Raw genomic sequence first — 14,004 nt, 5'->3', positions numbered from 1 at the left:
CGCACGCACACAGACACACACACACGCGCACACACACACACACACACGCACAGACACACACACACACACAGACACCCACCCGCACGCACACACACGCACACAGACACACACACAGGCACACGCACACACACACACAGACACACACACACTCACACACACAGGGCTGCTGCAGGTCAGCTGTGCGTAAAGCCGGCCCACATACCGTCTGACCAATCAGCTGATGACATATCTGATCAATACGGCTGCGATCAGACGATCACAAATAAACAGGAAGCTAACAGACTGAATGTTTCTGAACCAACCGACACCGAGTCGTTTTTTAACTGCTGTAAAAAATAAAAGAAAAACTGGACCAACTGTCTCAATATTTAATGAGATTTTTTTCCCGTTAAATCGTCTAATATAAAAGATAAATGAGTTTAATACGGACAGAAACTGTTTATAGATTCACATCCATGGATAATTTATATTTTATGTTTCAAACATCTTCAGCTTTAACTGAAATCATATTTTATGGAAATGTGATGAGATGTAAAGTCCATCCTGCATCAGAACCGCCTGGTTTTATGGACGTCACTCGGTTTGCAGTAAAGCCGCTAAAGTAATTAGCTTTAGCGGCTAACAGCCGGCCCATCCAGGAAGACATTTTGCAGGAAGTAGTGATGTGGTCAGAGGAGAGCCGGTACCTTCAGGCTGTCCAGCAGCACGGTGGAGGACGACTCCTCCATGGGAGACTCCTGATTGGTCCAGGAGCTCCCCGCCGAGCCGGCCTGGTGCCAGCTGGAGTCGGGCGGCGCGGCGGAGGCAGCAGCTGGGAGGTAGTCCAGGCCGAAGCCGGTCCCTGAACGCAGCATCACAAACACGTCAGGAGAGAAAATCACTTCATTTCCCCACAGTGGAGAATCAGCAGCAGGAACAGGAGCAAGAGAAACACAAAGCAGAGCTAAAATATCACAGAGGACAGTAACGGCCAAAAGTAGCACTTTGATCCAAAGGAATGTGTTTATTACGTTCTGATGACAAACCTGTACAAACAGAGACGCTTCAGAAAAGAGTAAAACTGGAAACAGAAGCTGAACCGTTTCATTCACTGATCAGATCCCTGCTGAGTAAATGTAGAAAACTAAATGAGTTTTCTACAGGTTCACGCTGTAGAGCCTCAGACCGCCACTGGGGGTCACTGCAGCACCACAGCTCAAAGTCAAAACGAGGCTGGACAGGAAATGAAGTCAGAGGATGAACCAGTCTGACCCGACCGCGGGCCAGCAGGAGGACGGGAGCCTCATGTTGACCCCCGACCCTGGAAGGCGGGACCAGGTCAGACTGGAGGCCATTTATCCTGTTTATCAGGATAAATTGATCATCATAGGAATTTAATCATCGTAACAATAAACTCCAAACTGTCCGTATCGATGAGGTTATTATGTTCACCATTTTCTCCACTGTCGGTGCAAACGAACCGAGTTCGGTTCAGTGAAGCTCGTCGTGTTTCTTTAGCTGCAGGACGTTTTCCTGACATGCAGCCATGTTGTCACTTTAACTGATATTCCAGTCATTAAATATTTAATCCATCGTTTGCTTCCAGGAATCGGTTTCGGATCGACGTTCCGACCCTGAAACTCACCCGGTTTCTCGGCTTTCCATCGGTCCACGACCCGCCGGTCCCGGCTGTCCGGAGTGCCGATGGGCCCGAAGTTGGAGAAGGAAGCGGCTCCGTGGTTGTGGGTCGGGGGGGAGGAGGGCAGGCTGCTGGGGTTGGAGGAGTGAGGGGATTGGCTGGCCGGGGTGGAGTGGTCTGCCAATCAGAGAGCAGCATGGTTAACGGCGCCGCAGCACAGGTAGAGCTCACCTGGGCGGCCGGACCGTACCTGAGCTGGCAGGCAGGGAGGGCGACCAGGGGTTTCCCTCGAACAGGGAGTACAGGGACGGCTCCTGTTGCATCATGGGAGCGTCGGCTTTGGAGCTGGGCGGCAGGTTTTTACCGTACGCCTGACTGAAGATGCTGTTCTGGGCGAAATCCTGCAGAAACACCAAACATGAGCAGAGTTGGTTTAACGTTCCAGAGGAAAGTTTTTACTCCTTTACTTGAATGCTCCAGAAATATTCTGGTTCAGAATCTTTGTTTTCTGATCACATGGTTTGAGTCGCTGCTTTCTCAGATGTTTCTTCACGTTGTTAGACGCTTCAGTTCGAGTCATTTCTAGTTTCCACAGGTCAGAAATCAGACAGAAAATGTTTCATTTATTGATTCAATAAGTTCTTCCATTTAGGAAGAGAAACTTTACACCTGCTGCCATGCATCTGCAAAACAGCACATCAGGTTCAACACCAGAGAAACGCGACATTCCAACACAATCTGCTGGGAAAGTTTTCTGGAAGGACGACCTGCTGAAAACCCACATAGGAGGAATCACCCTGCTGCTGGACAACATGTTGGAACGGTTTCATTTGGAGTGAAGTGAACCAAACACAGAGTCAAATTACGACCTGGAGCTGGTCTGGTTTTATTCAAAGTTTGTCTGATGGGCTGAAGCAAGAGAAGAACTGGTTGTTCAGACGGAGGTCCTGACCTGCATGGGGAAGCCGGCGATGGGCAGCAGAGAGGACGACTGGCTGACGGCCTCCTGGCTGCTCTCCATCCTGCTCTGGTTGGGCAGCTGCAGAGACGGAGGGCAGACTGAAAACCAGCAAACAGGAAGTGACACGTTCATCTGCTTAACACCAGCTGATCTCATCTAACTGAGTCTGGATGTTAGGAAGACCGAGGAAATGAAGGAGAAAATAACTTTCAGTTTCTAGATCTACAGAGAAACAGCCTGGGGGGATGAGGAGGGCAGAATGCCGAGCAGATGGATGAGGAAGAGGAAGAGGAAGAGGAAGGCATGGCTACATACAAAGATATTTGGTCCAGGAGCAGAGCTAAGAGGGCCGGCCAGGGCCTGGAAGAAATCAGGAGGCTTAGCAAAGATCAGCTCCTCGTCCTCCTCCAGGTCTGCTAGAGTTTTTAACAGGTCAGGAGGGAGGAAGGGCGAGCTCTTGTCCTGGTGAGAGAGGGATCCGGGAGAGGAAGAGCAGGAGGAGGAAGAGGGGAGAACAGAAAGAGAGCAAGCCAGTAAGAACAGTGGAAGGAGGGAGAGTTTCACTGAAAGCTACAGCAGGTTTTATCTGAGCTGCAAGAGACTCTGTCAGTGTGCAGTTCCTAAACTGGCCAGCAGGCGGCTAACACATTCTGATAGGAGGAGAAGCTGCAGCACAGAGAGAGAGAGAGAGAGAGAGAGACAGAGAGAGACCCCAGAAAGACAGCAGGGTCTTCTCTCAGCTGACCTCGAATGCAGGACCACGGGGCCCCGTGGGGCCCTCCGGCTCCGCACACATCCCAGCAGGCGGGGCCCTCTTCATGCGCTCCGCCATCAGGGCCAGCCCCTCCCCCATCCGGTCCATGCGGTACGACGGCTCCCAGTAGAAGTCCTGCATCTTCACGTCAGGGAACTTCATCTTCTTGTCCATGTTGGAGATGTGAGGCTGGGGGCCCGGCAGCTGCTGTTCGTACAGCTTCAGGGAGTCCGGGGCCCCCATGAAGAACTGCTGCTGCTGCTGCTTCAAGGACATCTGCAGGGGGGAAAGCTTCTGCAGCGCCGCCTGGGACTGGCTCCACATGGCGGCCGGCTGGTCCTGGACCTGCATGAACTGTTCAGAGAGGAAACGCTCAGAGTTAACCTGCCTGAAAACAACATCACTGAGACGGTTACATCGTCCTGGAGCTGCACAGTCAGCAGTGAAGCGCGCGGCGGGTGGAGCGGAGACGCATGCAGATAAACGGAGCACAAGTGGCACTCCAGCTTTGCACTGCAAGTTTATAAAGCGCGATAACTTTCCTTTGTATGATAGGAACCGTCCTGGTCACACCAAATGGGTCATTCACAGGTCAGCCAGGGGTCAGACCAGATACTGTTCATGTTTAGGATCACTACATCAAGGCATAAGTTCGTGTGATCGATAACTTGTGTTGAAATATTTTCTAATATAAATCATGCATCCCTTCATTCGGACTGAGTGTCAGCATAATAACAGCCTCTCCTGGCACAGCTGACCCTGAGTTTGGGGTAAGTTTAGCCGAATCCCAAAAACTCACCGTCTCCTCCCTAAATCAAAGAAACTTTTTCCCATCAAGTATACTGCATTTTTATACAAGTTGAAAAAATTCCTCTGGGCGGCCCGGAGAACACGGTCAAAGTGGAAACACGATGTTGGTCAGATTTGCAGAAAAGTTGTGCTGACTGGTGAAAATTGTGAATTTATGAATGATGAGTGAATTTGCTTTAATAAATTTACAGCTTAATTAAAGCAAGGATAAATTAAAAATATGCATCACTGGTGGTGATGTCAGCAGTCCTGCAAACCTCAGAGCGGGTTTCTGAAGGCGTGGCCAGTCGGCCCAGAAATCTCACTACGTCTTCAAACGAGTTCCAAGTCAACCGATTTAAACAAGGAGTTCAAATCGGTTTAATGAGTCACCTAACCCAGCAATGAATCGGGTCAGGGTCAGCTGCCCCTACCTGCTGCAGCCCTGGGTGGTGCGGCGGGCTCTTGCCCATCCCGCCCTGCTGCCCCGGCTTGGTGGGGGACTGCTGCTGCTGGCTGAGGGCCTGGACCTGCAGCTGCACTGACTGCTGCAGGGCCTGCTGGGGGGACGGCTGCTGCTGCTGCTGGGCCGAGGGGCCCTGGCTCAGGGGCCCCGGCCCCTGGCCCGAGGCCCCCGGCCCCGACGGCCTCTGCTGGCTGTAGGGAATGTGGGACTGCTTCCCGGCCTGGCCGCCCGCCTGCTGGTGGACGGCCGACTGCAGGAAGGAAGCGGGGACGGACACGCCGGCAGGGAAGGTGAAGCCCGGATTCACCTGGATTCCTGGGAACGCCACCGGGGGCGGGATCACGTAGGCCGAGGGCGGGAAACCTACGGAGGAACAGACAGGAAGTTAAATCTGCTTTCCTTTCACAGTAAAAGACTGGCAGCGTATAAAACATATTTTCACCAGCCTGAACAGAGACTTCAGGATCTCTGACCCGGTTCTGATTCTAATCCTCATCACAGTGAGCGGTTCTGTTTGGCAGCTGAACCGGGCCACCTTCAGAACCACGGGCCCAGTTCAAACCCTGAACGGCTGGATGAGAGCTAAGAGTAGCAGAATAACGGCTCTCTGGGAGAGAGAGCCTAGAGGTCAGACTAGAGGTCAGACTAGAGGTCAGCCTAAAGGTCAACCTAGAGGTCAGCTGATTGTTCCTCGTGTCTCAGACAGGAAGTGGGGCATCTCCCAGCTCTGTTGCCATGGTAACATCGTATTGCTGTCGTTTTTCAATTCATGGTGTAAAACTCTGGACCAAGTTAAATGAGGAGTTAAAACAGAGTCAACATGTAATTTAAAAGGAAACATAAGGAGGTTATTCTCATAAGATATAGAAATATGAGAGAGTTAGCACTGATGTGTGAGTTGAGGCTAATCATATGAGTGGATATGGAGGAATATATTTAGACATGAAGACCAGATAAAATGGAAAATGTTTTATTTTTTATGTTTAATAATGAGGGTCCAGTTTACGAGGCTGGAGTTCATAAGTTTCTTCCTACTCATGTTAACAGGAATGTGTGTGTTTCATTCCTTGTTCTTGTGTGATTTTACACTTGTGTCATGTTGAACATAAGTAACTGGTTTCAGGGTGAGCCTTACTGGGCCTGCTGGGCAGCGGTGGGAAGGCTGCGGGGTGATGGATGGGGATGAACTGGGACGACCCGGTCGTCTGGCTCTGCGTGACCGGAGTCTTCTTGACCTCTGACACCGGAGTCTTTCTCAGCTCCGTCTGAGCCTTCACCTGAGGGGGAACAGCGGTTACTCAGTGGACCAGGACCCGGGCCGAACGGCAGAACCGGGTCAGTTACGGTCCGACCTGCTTCCCGACATCGGCTGCTTTCTCGTGCGCGGCCTTCTTCACCTCGCTCTTCCTCTTCCCGTCCCTCTTCGGCTCCATCTTGGCGGCGGCCGTGCCGTTGCCCTTGGGGAAGTCGCGGCGCTCCTTGCTGAGCTCTTTCAGCGGCTGGTTCCGGCCCGGTTCCCGGCTCTGCTCCCTGGGCTTGATGTTCTCCTTGAAGGTGACGACGGGCCGCTCGTTGCCGTCGGACCAGGAGCTCTGGGTCTTCCCGGCGGACAGCACCGACTTCAGGCCCGAGTTCCCGCCGTCGTTCTGCGTCTGCTCGCCGTTGGACGACTCCTGCAGCACCGGGGCCTCCTTCTCCTGCGGCTCCTCGATGGCCTCCTCCGGGATGTCGGTGAGGAAGAGGAGCAGGCCGTCCTCGTTCACCTGGCACCGGATCAGCCTGCCGAGACGAGACACGGGTTCGGTTCGGACCCGACCGGGTCTCAGACGCACTGAGAGGCGGAGCGGCGAGTCTCACCCCGGCTGGCTGTCGGCGACCCACTTCCCCAGAGCGACGAGCCGCTGGTGGCGGGCGTGGACCGGCAGGCCGTCCCGGTCCACCAGGATGCCCTGGTGGCCTTTGGTGAAGTCCAGGCAGCGCAGAGCCGGCCGCAGCGCCAGGAAGCCCTGCAGCTCAAACTCCTCCGGCAGCGGCAGGGCTGTGGGCGAAACAAACGCACCTGAGCTACCACCGACCCGCCTCAGAACTTTTACCGCTCGTTTCATCCGCGCCGCACCTGAGGAAGAGGAGAGGTCTTCCTCCCTGGGCTGGAAGCTGTTGAGGATGGACACCAGCCACGGCCAGACGCTGCGGGGACACAAAGGACACGTTCTGGTCTCAGCGGTTCAGACGCTGCGCCGCATCAGCAACAGGAAGCTGGACTCACTACTTCCTGTTCTCCACGGCAGCTTCCTGGAAGATGCTGGTCCTCAGCTTCAGCCAATCCAGAGACAGCTTGATGGCCGGCAGAGGACACTCCCCCATGATGTCCTCCCCTCGCGTCTTACTGAGCAGAATCCGGCCACACATCACGCCCAGGAAGGACACTGAGGAGACATGAGGGACACTCAGGAGACATGAGGGACACCGAGGAGACAAGAGGGACACTCAGGAGACAAGAGGGACACTCAGGAGACAAGAGGGACACTCAGGAGACAAGAGAGACACCAAGGAGACGGGAGGGACACAGAGGAGGGACACCGAGGAGACGGGAGAGACACTCAGGAGACATGAGGGACACCGAGGAGACATGAGGGACACCGAGGAGACAAGAGAGACACCGAGGAGACGGGAGGGACACCGAGGAGACGGGAGGGACACCGAGGAGACGGGAGGGACACTCAGGAGACGGGAGGGACACTCAGGAGACGGGAGGGACACTCAGGAGACATCAGGGAAGGTGACATGAGGGACACTCAGGTGACATGAGGGACACTCAGGTGACATGAGGGACACTCAGGAGACATGAGGGACACTCAGGAGACATGAGGGACACTCAGGAGACATGAGGGACACTCAGGAGACATGAGGGACACTCAGGAGACATGAGGGACACCGAGGAGACGGGAGGGACACCGAGGAGACATGAGAGACACCGAGGAGACAAGAGAGACACCGAGGAGACATGAGAGACACCGAGGAGACAAGAGAGACACCGAGGAGACAAGAGGGACACCGAGGAGACAAGAGAGACACCGAGGAGACGGGAGGGACACAGAGGAGGGACACCGAGGAGACGGGAGGGACACCGAGGAGACAGGAGGGTCGGTGGTCCTTACTGAAGAGTCCGAGCAGCTGGAACCAGCTGACCTGCTGCTCGGCGCCGCTCGGCTCTCCGCCGTCGGCCGTCAGGTCTCTGAGGTGATGCAGCTCAAACAGGTTGATGACGGTGATGTGGACCAGCTGCTGGGAGCTGAAGGCTTTCTGCAGGATCAGCCTCTGCACACACAGAGAGACGCTGGTCAGGCCCGGCTGGCCCAGGTCCAGGCCCAGCTGACCTAAGCTGGCCCAGGCCCGTATGGCCAAAGCTGGCCCAGGCCCGGATGGCCAAAGCTGGCCCAGGCCCGGATGGCCAAAGCTGGCCCAGGCCCGTATGGCCAAAGCTGGCCCAGGCCCGGATGGCCAAAGCTGGCCCAGGCCCGGATGGCCAAAGCTGGCCAAAGCCCGGCTGTCCTGGGTCCGGCCGGGTCCGGACCTGGCTGGCACAGGCTCGGCTGTCCTAAATTGGCCCATACCCGGCTGTCCAAGGTCCAGACCCGGCTGGCCCAGGGCCCAGCTGTCCCAAGCTGGGCCAGGCCCGGATGGCCCAGGCTGGGCCAGACCCGGATGGCCCAGGCTGGGCCAGACCCGGCTGTCCCAGGCTGGGCCAGACCCGGCTGGCCCAGGTCCAGGTGTGCTACCTGGAACTGCTCCTCCAGTTTCTCCCGCAGAGCGTCCAGCTTGTCCAGGCTCTTGCTCAGGTAGACGTGTCCGTGGAACCGGATGAAGGCTTTGATGAAATCAGAAACGCTCCACTTGGTTTTCACGTCGTCGCGGCTGCAGAGACACAGAGGAGCGGTTACACGGTATTGATGCGCGGCGTCAGAGCCGGGTTGGGGCCGGTACCTCTCCAGGGCCTTGGACAGGGCCTTCTGCAGGTTGGTGGAGGCAGCGGGGAAGGGGAACTTGACAGCGATGCTGCGGCAGTAGTAGAAGATGGTGGTGAGGTGATCACCTTTGGAGGAGGCCAGGATGGCCAGCTGGTTGTAGGGCTGACCTGCAGACCGAGCACAGCACTCAGGGCCAGAGACTACAAACATGGCTGCCGAACGTCAGTCAGACTACAAACATGGCTGCCGAACGTCAGTCAGAGACTACAAACATGGCTGCCGAACGTCAGTCAGACTACAAACATGGCTGCTGAACGTCAGTCAGAGACTACAAACATGGCTGCCGATCGTCAGTCAGACTACCAATATGGCTGTTTGATGAGCGCCTGCTTCTATCTGCAGGATGTCTGACTGCCTCAGAGGGCCGGATGGCAGATTACTGATAAATGTACCAATTAAACTGATCGATTATTGTAGTTTTCTCTGCATTTGATGAGTTCCTCTTAAAATCAAACATTTAACATCTTATTCTCACTGAACACATCCGCCATCTTGAAGCTCTAACTCTGGCTCTCTGAGGACCACAGGAATAGTTATGGCGGACCTGATGTGGCCCACAGACCTCCATCGCCATGGAAACGTGAGGAGGACAACCAGCTTTGCTCAACGTCTGGAGGCCAGTTGGGTTTCCAACCAGCAACCCAACATTCCTGCACTCACTGGACCCGGATCAGGGTCACAGGAGAACCGGAACCAAAGGCCGGGTTCACCCTGAACGGGTCAAAAACTGGTTCAGAGAACACCTCAACGGTACCATAAGACCAGCAGGACCGGACCCATCAGGACCGGCAGACCCAGCAGGACCATCAGAACCGAGTGGGTCTGGGTGGACCCAGTGCGACTCACCGTTGGACGGAACCAGCTGGGCCGCGTGTCGGTAGTACGACTCTGCCTGGCTGGTCTGGTTCCGGTATCGAGCTGAAAGACAAACAGGGACCGGGTCAGAGCGGATCAGGACCGGCCGGCGAGCGGCGGGCCGAGGTTCTGCTGACCGATGTCTCCCAGGTGGACCAGGCAGTGTTGGCAGATGTAGGAGCAGGAGCTGGGCTGCGGCGTGACGATGGCGCCGCCGCCGCCCTGCCGGTTGCTGATGATGCCGAGCTGAGACGATCGGACCCGGCACGGCAGGTCCACGTTGAAGACGGTGCAGAGCTCCTGCAGCAGCTGCAACACAGCAGCAGCCGGTCAGACGCGGCCACTCGGCACCGGAACCAGAACCGGAACCGGGTCATACCTGGGTGTAGAAGCCGCTGGCGGCCTCCAGGAACAGCGACAGGTTGGCCTGGACCTCGCTGCGGTTCGGGTTGGCCCGGTTCTTGGCCTGGCTCTGCAGTGTGGTGATCTGGTTCTTAAAGGCGTGGTTCCACCTGCAGCAACAGCAAACCAGGTCCTGAATCCTAAACTAAGTTATTTATTTTATTAAAAACTTGTTGGACTTTCTCAGTTTTCTCGTCAGTATGGAGCGCTAAGCCCCGCCTCCTCACCAGGTGACCTCAGGTATGGAAGCTGCAGATTTATTTATTGTGACAGATCAAGTGTGTGTGAGTGTGTGTGTGCGTGTGTGTGTGTGTGCGCAGCAGCTTACAGGTCCTGCTCCACCTTCTTGTCCAGAGCGTACTCCAGGTCCGTCACCAGCATCTTCTGGTAGAGGTCCTGCAGCGCCTGGCGGGACGTCCACACCTCTGCTGCCCCCAGCTTGGAGTCTGGACACCCAGAGAGGAAGAGGAGGAGGAGGAGGAGGAGGGGGCTGAAGTCAAATCGGACCAGAACCGTTTCTGATGACGTTATGATCAGTTGGTGATGAAGATCAACTCCAGCCGGTCAGTTTTTTAGCTTCCTTTGAACTTTTCCTCCAATTCACTTAAATCAACATTTAAAGTTTTCTGCACATTTATAAACTTACGTTTTTATTGAAACCTAAATTATTTTTTAATAAAGTCCTGAAAACTTAAAACAAATATTAAAAGCTGAAATTTGATCTAAATAAACTGAAATATTTTCCTCTGAAGCTTCAAAACTGCAACAAGTCGTTTCATTGGTTGTCAGAGATCATGTGACTGTGATGTAAACAGGAAGTCCATCGGCTTTTCATGAGATCAACAAAACTGGGTTTGACAGAACCCATCCGGACCTAAAGGTCCAGTAAAGTTCTGACCCGAGTCGGACCTTCAGCTCAGAGCAAACAGCTTCACTCAGCAGGACGCCTCAGTCATCACCATCATCATCATCATAATAATATAATAATCTGTAATAAAAAGGAGATCTGGCAGAAAAATGTCCACCAATAATCAAGACGCTGATCTTACTGCAGATTACTGAGTCATAATCCATCAAAAGAACCAATCAGAACCTGGTCCGACTGGGCTGGAGGGTTCTGTGGAGCTGAACTAACTGGTCAGGTCAAAGGTCATCAGAGGAAAAGCAGGTCGTCTGTCTGCAGAACTTCAACTACAGGAATCTTCAGAAAAGTGAAAAAAGAAGATAAATGTCTCTACAAAACATGTAATAAACATGTTTATAACATGTTTAGCAGGATGTTTAGCATGTTATAAACATGTTCATAACATGTTTATTACATGTTTATAACCTGCCCCTGGCAGCCCCCTAACAGGTCAGACTGGACACCTGAGGGTCACCAGCAGAACGGACTGAGTGAAATGAGATTAACCAATCAGAGACCAGAACCAGGTAAAAAAACCTCTGAGAAACAAAAACATTTATCCAGAAATACTTCAATTAAAACTTTTCTCAGTGAAAACCAGATCAATATTAAACAGATATTTATTCCTCTTTTTAATCAGTTTTATTCTATATAAAGTATAAAACAAGGAGAAAACATCAGAATCAGGCCAAGAAGCCGACATGTTGAACCGGTACCAGCAGGTCAGAGGTCAGTGAAAAGCCTGTTGGGTTCATCTGATCCGTTTTATTCTGATTTTTTGTTTTGGTTATGACTCGTTTTCATTTCCTCATGTCTTCACAACAAGCTGCTCCTGTTAATCAGGTCAGGAATGAAAAGTTTCACTGCATCTCATGGTTGTTATGGTCACAGACTCCATGAAGCTGCTTTAACCTGCTGGACCAAAACATCTGGAACCAAACGAAGCCCAGCAGGAAGTAGACGGAGCCCGGACAGGTGTGAGTGTGACGGAGCAGACCTACCTGTCATGTCAGCCTTCAGGGCCTCAGCCTGGCTGCTCGGGTGTAAACAGAGAGGAGAAGGAGGTTAGAGACACACAGCAGGACCCCGGCATTCACCTCTTCATCACACCTGCTCCTCTTCCTCCTCACTAAAACATTTAACAGCTCAGATCACATGTCAACATGAAGCCAAGGGGCTCCGGCTACTTCCCGGGTCCAAACCCTAACCAACCACACAGTGAGGCTTCCTAAAGATGAAACTCGTCCTCTCAGCTGTTATTAACTCTGACTATGAGCAGAAAGAGAGTCTGACACGACGGGTTTCACCTGGAATCACACCTGGAAGAGGTTCCAGCCCAGTAATTATCCCCTAAATGTAGCAGTATCGATGCTAACCTGACAGCCGCGGAGAGAAGCTAACAGGCTAACGACAAACAAACTGTTTATAAAATCTATTAAAATACAAATTAATAAGCTTGTCTGCCTCTAAACACAGATTAACTCAATATCCAACATCAATGACTGAGAATAAAAGCTGCTGCTGCCTCTGATCACAAATATATGAAGCTATCAACTCATAATGCTAGCTAAGCTAGCTCCAGGCTAACAGCCGAGCAAAACAATCCAGCAGCGGGGAGAAACCTGCTCCTTCCCGGGCCTCCAGAACCTCCGGAACCTCCGGAACCCCCGGGGCAGGACACGGAGTCCAACTCACCGCAGGTACTGGGCGCAGAGGTTCATTCTCCCGGGACAAAACCGGTATTTTATACTACGACTGGTCCCGAAGCTAACTCTCCTCCAGGCGCCATAATGTTCCTGTGTGACCTGCAGAGGGCCCGTGGAGCGGGGGCGGAGCAGGGGCGGAGAGCCGGGGGGCCTGCGGGGGCCCGAGTATCAGGTACCGTTTACTATTTAGTGTAAAAAAAAATGACTCAATAAATAAAACACACACAGGTGCTTTGTGGTTCTGTGCTGTTTTGGGAAATTATAATTTGCTTAAATATCATATCAGTCAAAATGAACAATACTAATACATACTGAACACTCATCCTCTCTAAAACCAATGGTCCTCGAGTCACTGAGTCATTACAGATATAGATGTTTAAGTAGTTGTCAATATCCATACATTTTATGAATTTCTTTATCATTCTTAGCAGAAAATATTTCAGATTGAAATGTTTCTTTCAGGTGGATTTCAGTTTTCACTGCTGCTACTGTTGACATAAACATGGTATCAGGACGTTTCATCCTGGGATGTTAACCGTGATGTTAGAAATTCACTGAAGAGCCAGAAAAAATGTGTAAACCAAAAATCCCCAGTCTGCAGAACCACCTCATATTAAACTGTTCACGTGTTATTTTACAGTAAGAGACTGTAGCTCTGTTCAAAGTACATCATTAGAATCAGGACAGACATCCTGATGTCGTATGGAGACAAACGAACAGTAGTTTGAGGCTTGTCCATTTAAATCTCACACATGTTCACTCAGCAGTGTCTGGAGCTAAACTGACTCCAGTCAGGCTTAAAACCAGAATTAAAAAAGATACTTTGTGAACACAGCCCAGACCTGAGATCAAAGTCACGATGGGGAAGATTTCCAACCTCCAGAAGAGGTTCTGCTTCTGTCCAGCAGGTGGCAGCAGAGGAGCAGCTCTACTGAATCACTTCCTGTGATTCAGTGAAATGAAGACCTGATAGGAGGAGCAGAGTCTGACTGGACAGTGGAGATATTCCTGCTTTTGCACTGAACTCTTTTGAGGAGGAAAATAAAATAAAATGGGGATAAAATCAATGAAAAACTCTTCATGTTTTATTCCACGTTTGTATCTGTTTCTATGTGTGAAAGGTAAAGGGAGGAGCAACACTGAGCCAACAGATAAAAATGTCATTCTTCCAGAAATGAAAGTGAAGGTTTGTCAGAGTGATTCCTGAATTGCTGTGAAGGAAAACGTCCCTGTTTCCTTCTGAAGACAAACGAAGTTCATGTTTTTCTTCTGGTCCTGCTGAGTTCAGCAGAAAACTGCTTTACAGTCTTTCTACAAACAGCAAACAGGAAGTTTGAGCCTTTTCATCTGGACTCAGATCATCTGAAGGGAAGAGGAAAAACTTCAGGATCATGAAAAAACTGTAACATTTAACAACTTTACACTCATTGTTTTAACTGAAGTTTTCCCTGATCTGTCCTCAGAGTTCAGACATGTCTTCTGGCAGCAGCCTGCGGTCAGAGGATCAGTTCCTGTGCTCCA

At 52.1% G+C, this 14,004-nt stretch overlaps 1 protein-coding gene across 2 annotated transcripts in view; it reads right to left on the bottom strand.

Annotated features, from left to right (window-relative positions):
* Window positions 1-12,610, bottom strand: part of smg7 (SMG7 nonsense mediated mRNA decay factor) — a 15,266-nt gene extending 2,656 nt beyond the window's left edge. The window contains exons 1-21 of one of the 2 annotated variants that reach the window (XM_007578093.2): window positions 12,473-12,610; window positions 11,779-11,810; window positions 10,202-10,319; window positions 9,851-9,983; window positions 9,609-9,780; window positions 9,463-9,534; window positions 8,573-8,723; window positions 8,368-8,503; window positions 7,747-7,906; window positions 6,855-7,014; window positions 6,705-6,775; window positions 6,446-6,626; window positions 5,941-6,367; window positions 5,724-5,865; window positions 4,557-4,951; window positions 3,325-3,687; window positions 2,895-3,041; window positions 2,571-2,657; window positions 1,869-2,019; window positions 1,625-1,795; window positions 687-841 (exon numbers count right to left, since the gene is read on the bottom strand). In XM_007578093.2, coding sequence (XP_007578155.1) covers window positions 687-841; window positions 1,625-1,795; window positions 1,869-2,019; window positions 2,571-2,657; window positions 2,895-3,041; window positions 3,325-3,687; window positions 4,557-4,951; window positions 5,724-5,865; window positions 5,941-6,367; window positions 6,446-6,626; window positions 6,705-6,775; window positions 6,855-7,014; window positions 7,747-7,906; window positions 8,368-8,503; window positions 8,573-8,723; window positions 9,463-9,534; window positions 9,609-9,780; window positions 9,851-9,983; window positions 10,202-10,319; window positions 11,779-11,810; window positions 12,473-12,498 — 3,450 coding nt within the window. In that variant the 5' untranslated portion in view covers window positions 12,499-12,610. The remainder of the gene's footprint in view (window positions 1-686; window positions 842-1,624; window positions 1,796-1,868; window positions 2,020-2,570; window positions 2,658-2,894; window positions 3,042-3,324; window positions 3,688-4,556; window positions 4,952-5,723; window positions 5,866-5,940; window positions 6,368-6,445; window positions 6,627-6,704; window positions 6,776-6,854; window positions 7,015-7,746; window positions 7,907-8,367; window positions 8,504-8,572; window positions 8,724-9,462; window positions 9,535-9,608; window positions 9,781-9,850; window positions 9,984-10,201; window positions 10,320-11,778; window positions 11,811-12,472) is intronic. The other variant, XM_007578096.2, reaches the window with a different exon arrangement.
* Between the last annotated feature and the right edge of the window lie 1,394 nt (window positions 12,611-14,004).

Source organism: Poecilia formosa, unplaced genomic scaffold (genome assembly GCF_000485575.1).
Source record: "Poecilia formosa unplaced genomic scaffold, Poecilia_formosa-5.1.2 Scaffold466, whole genome shotgun sequence".
NCBI lineage: Eukaryota > Metazoa > Chordata > Actinopteri > Cyprinodontiformes > Poeciliidae > Poecilia > Poecilia formosa.
The sequence above is the reverse complement of the archived record's forward strand: the minus strand, read 5'-3'. Positions and strand labels throughout refer to the sequence as shown.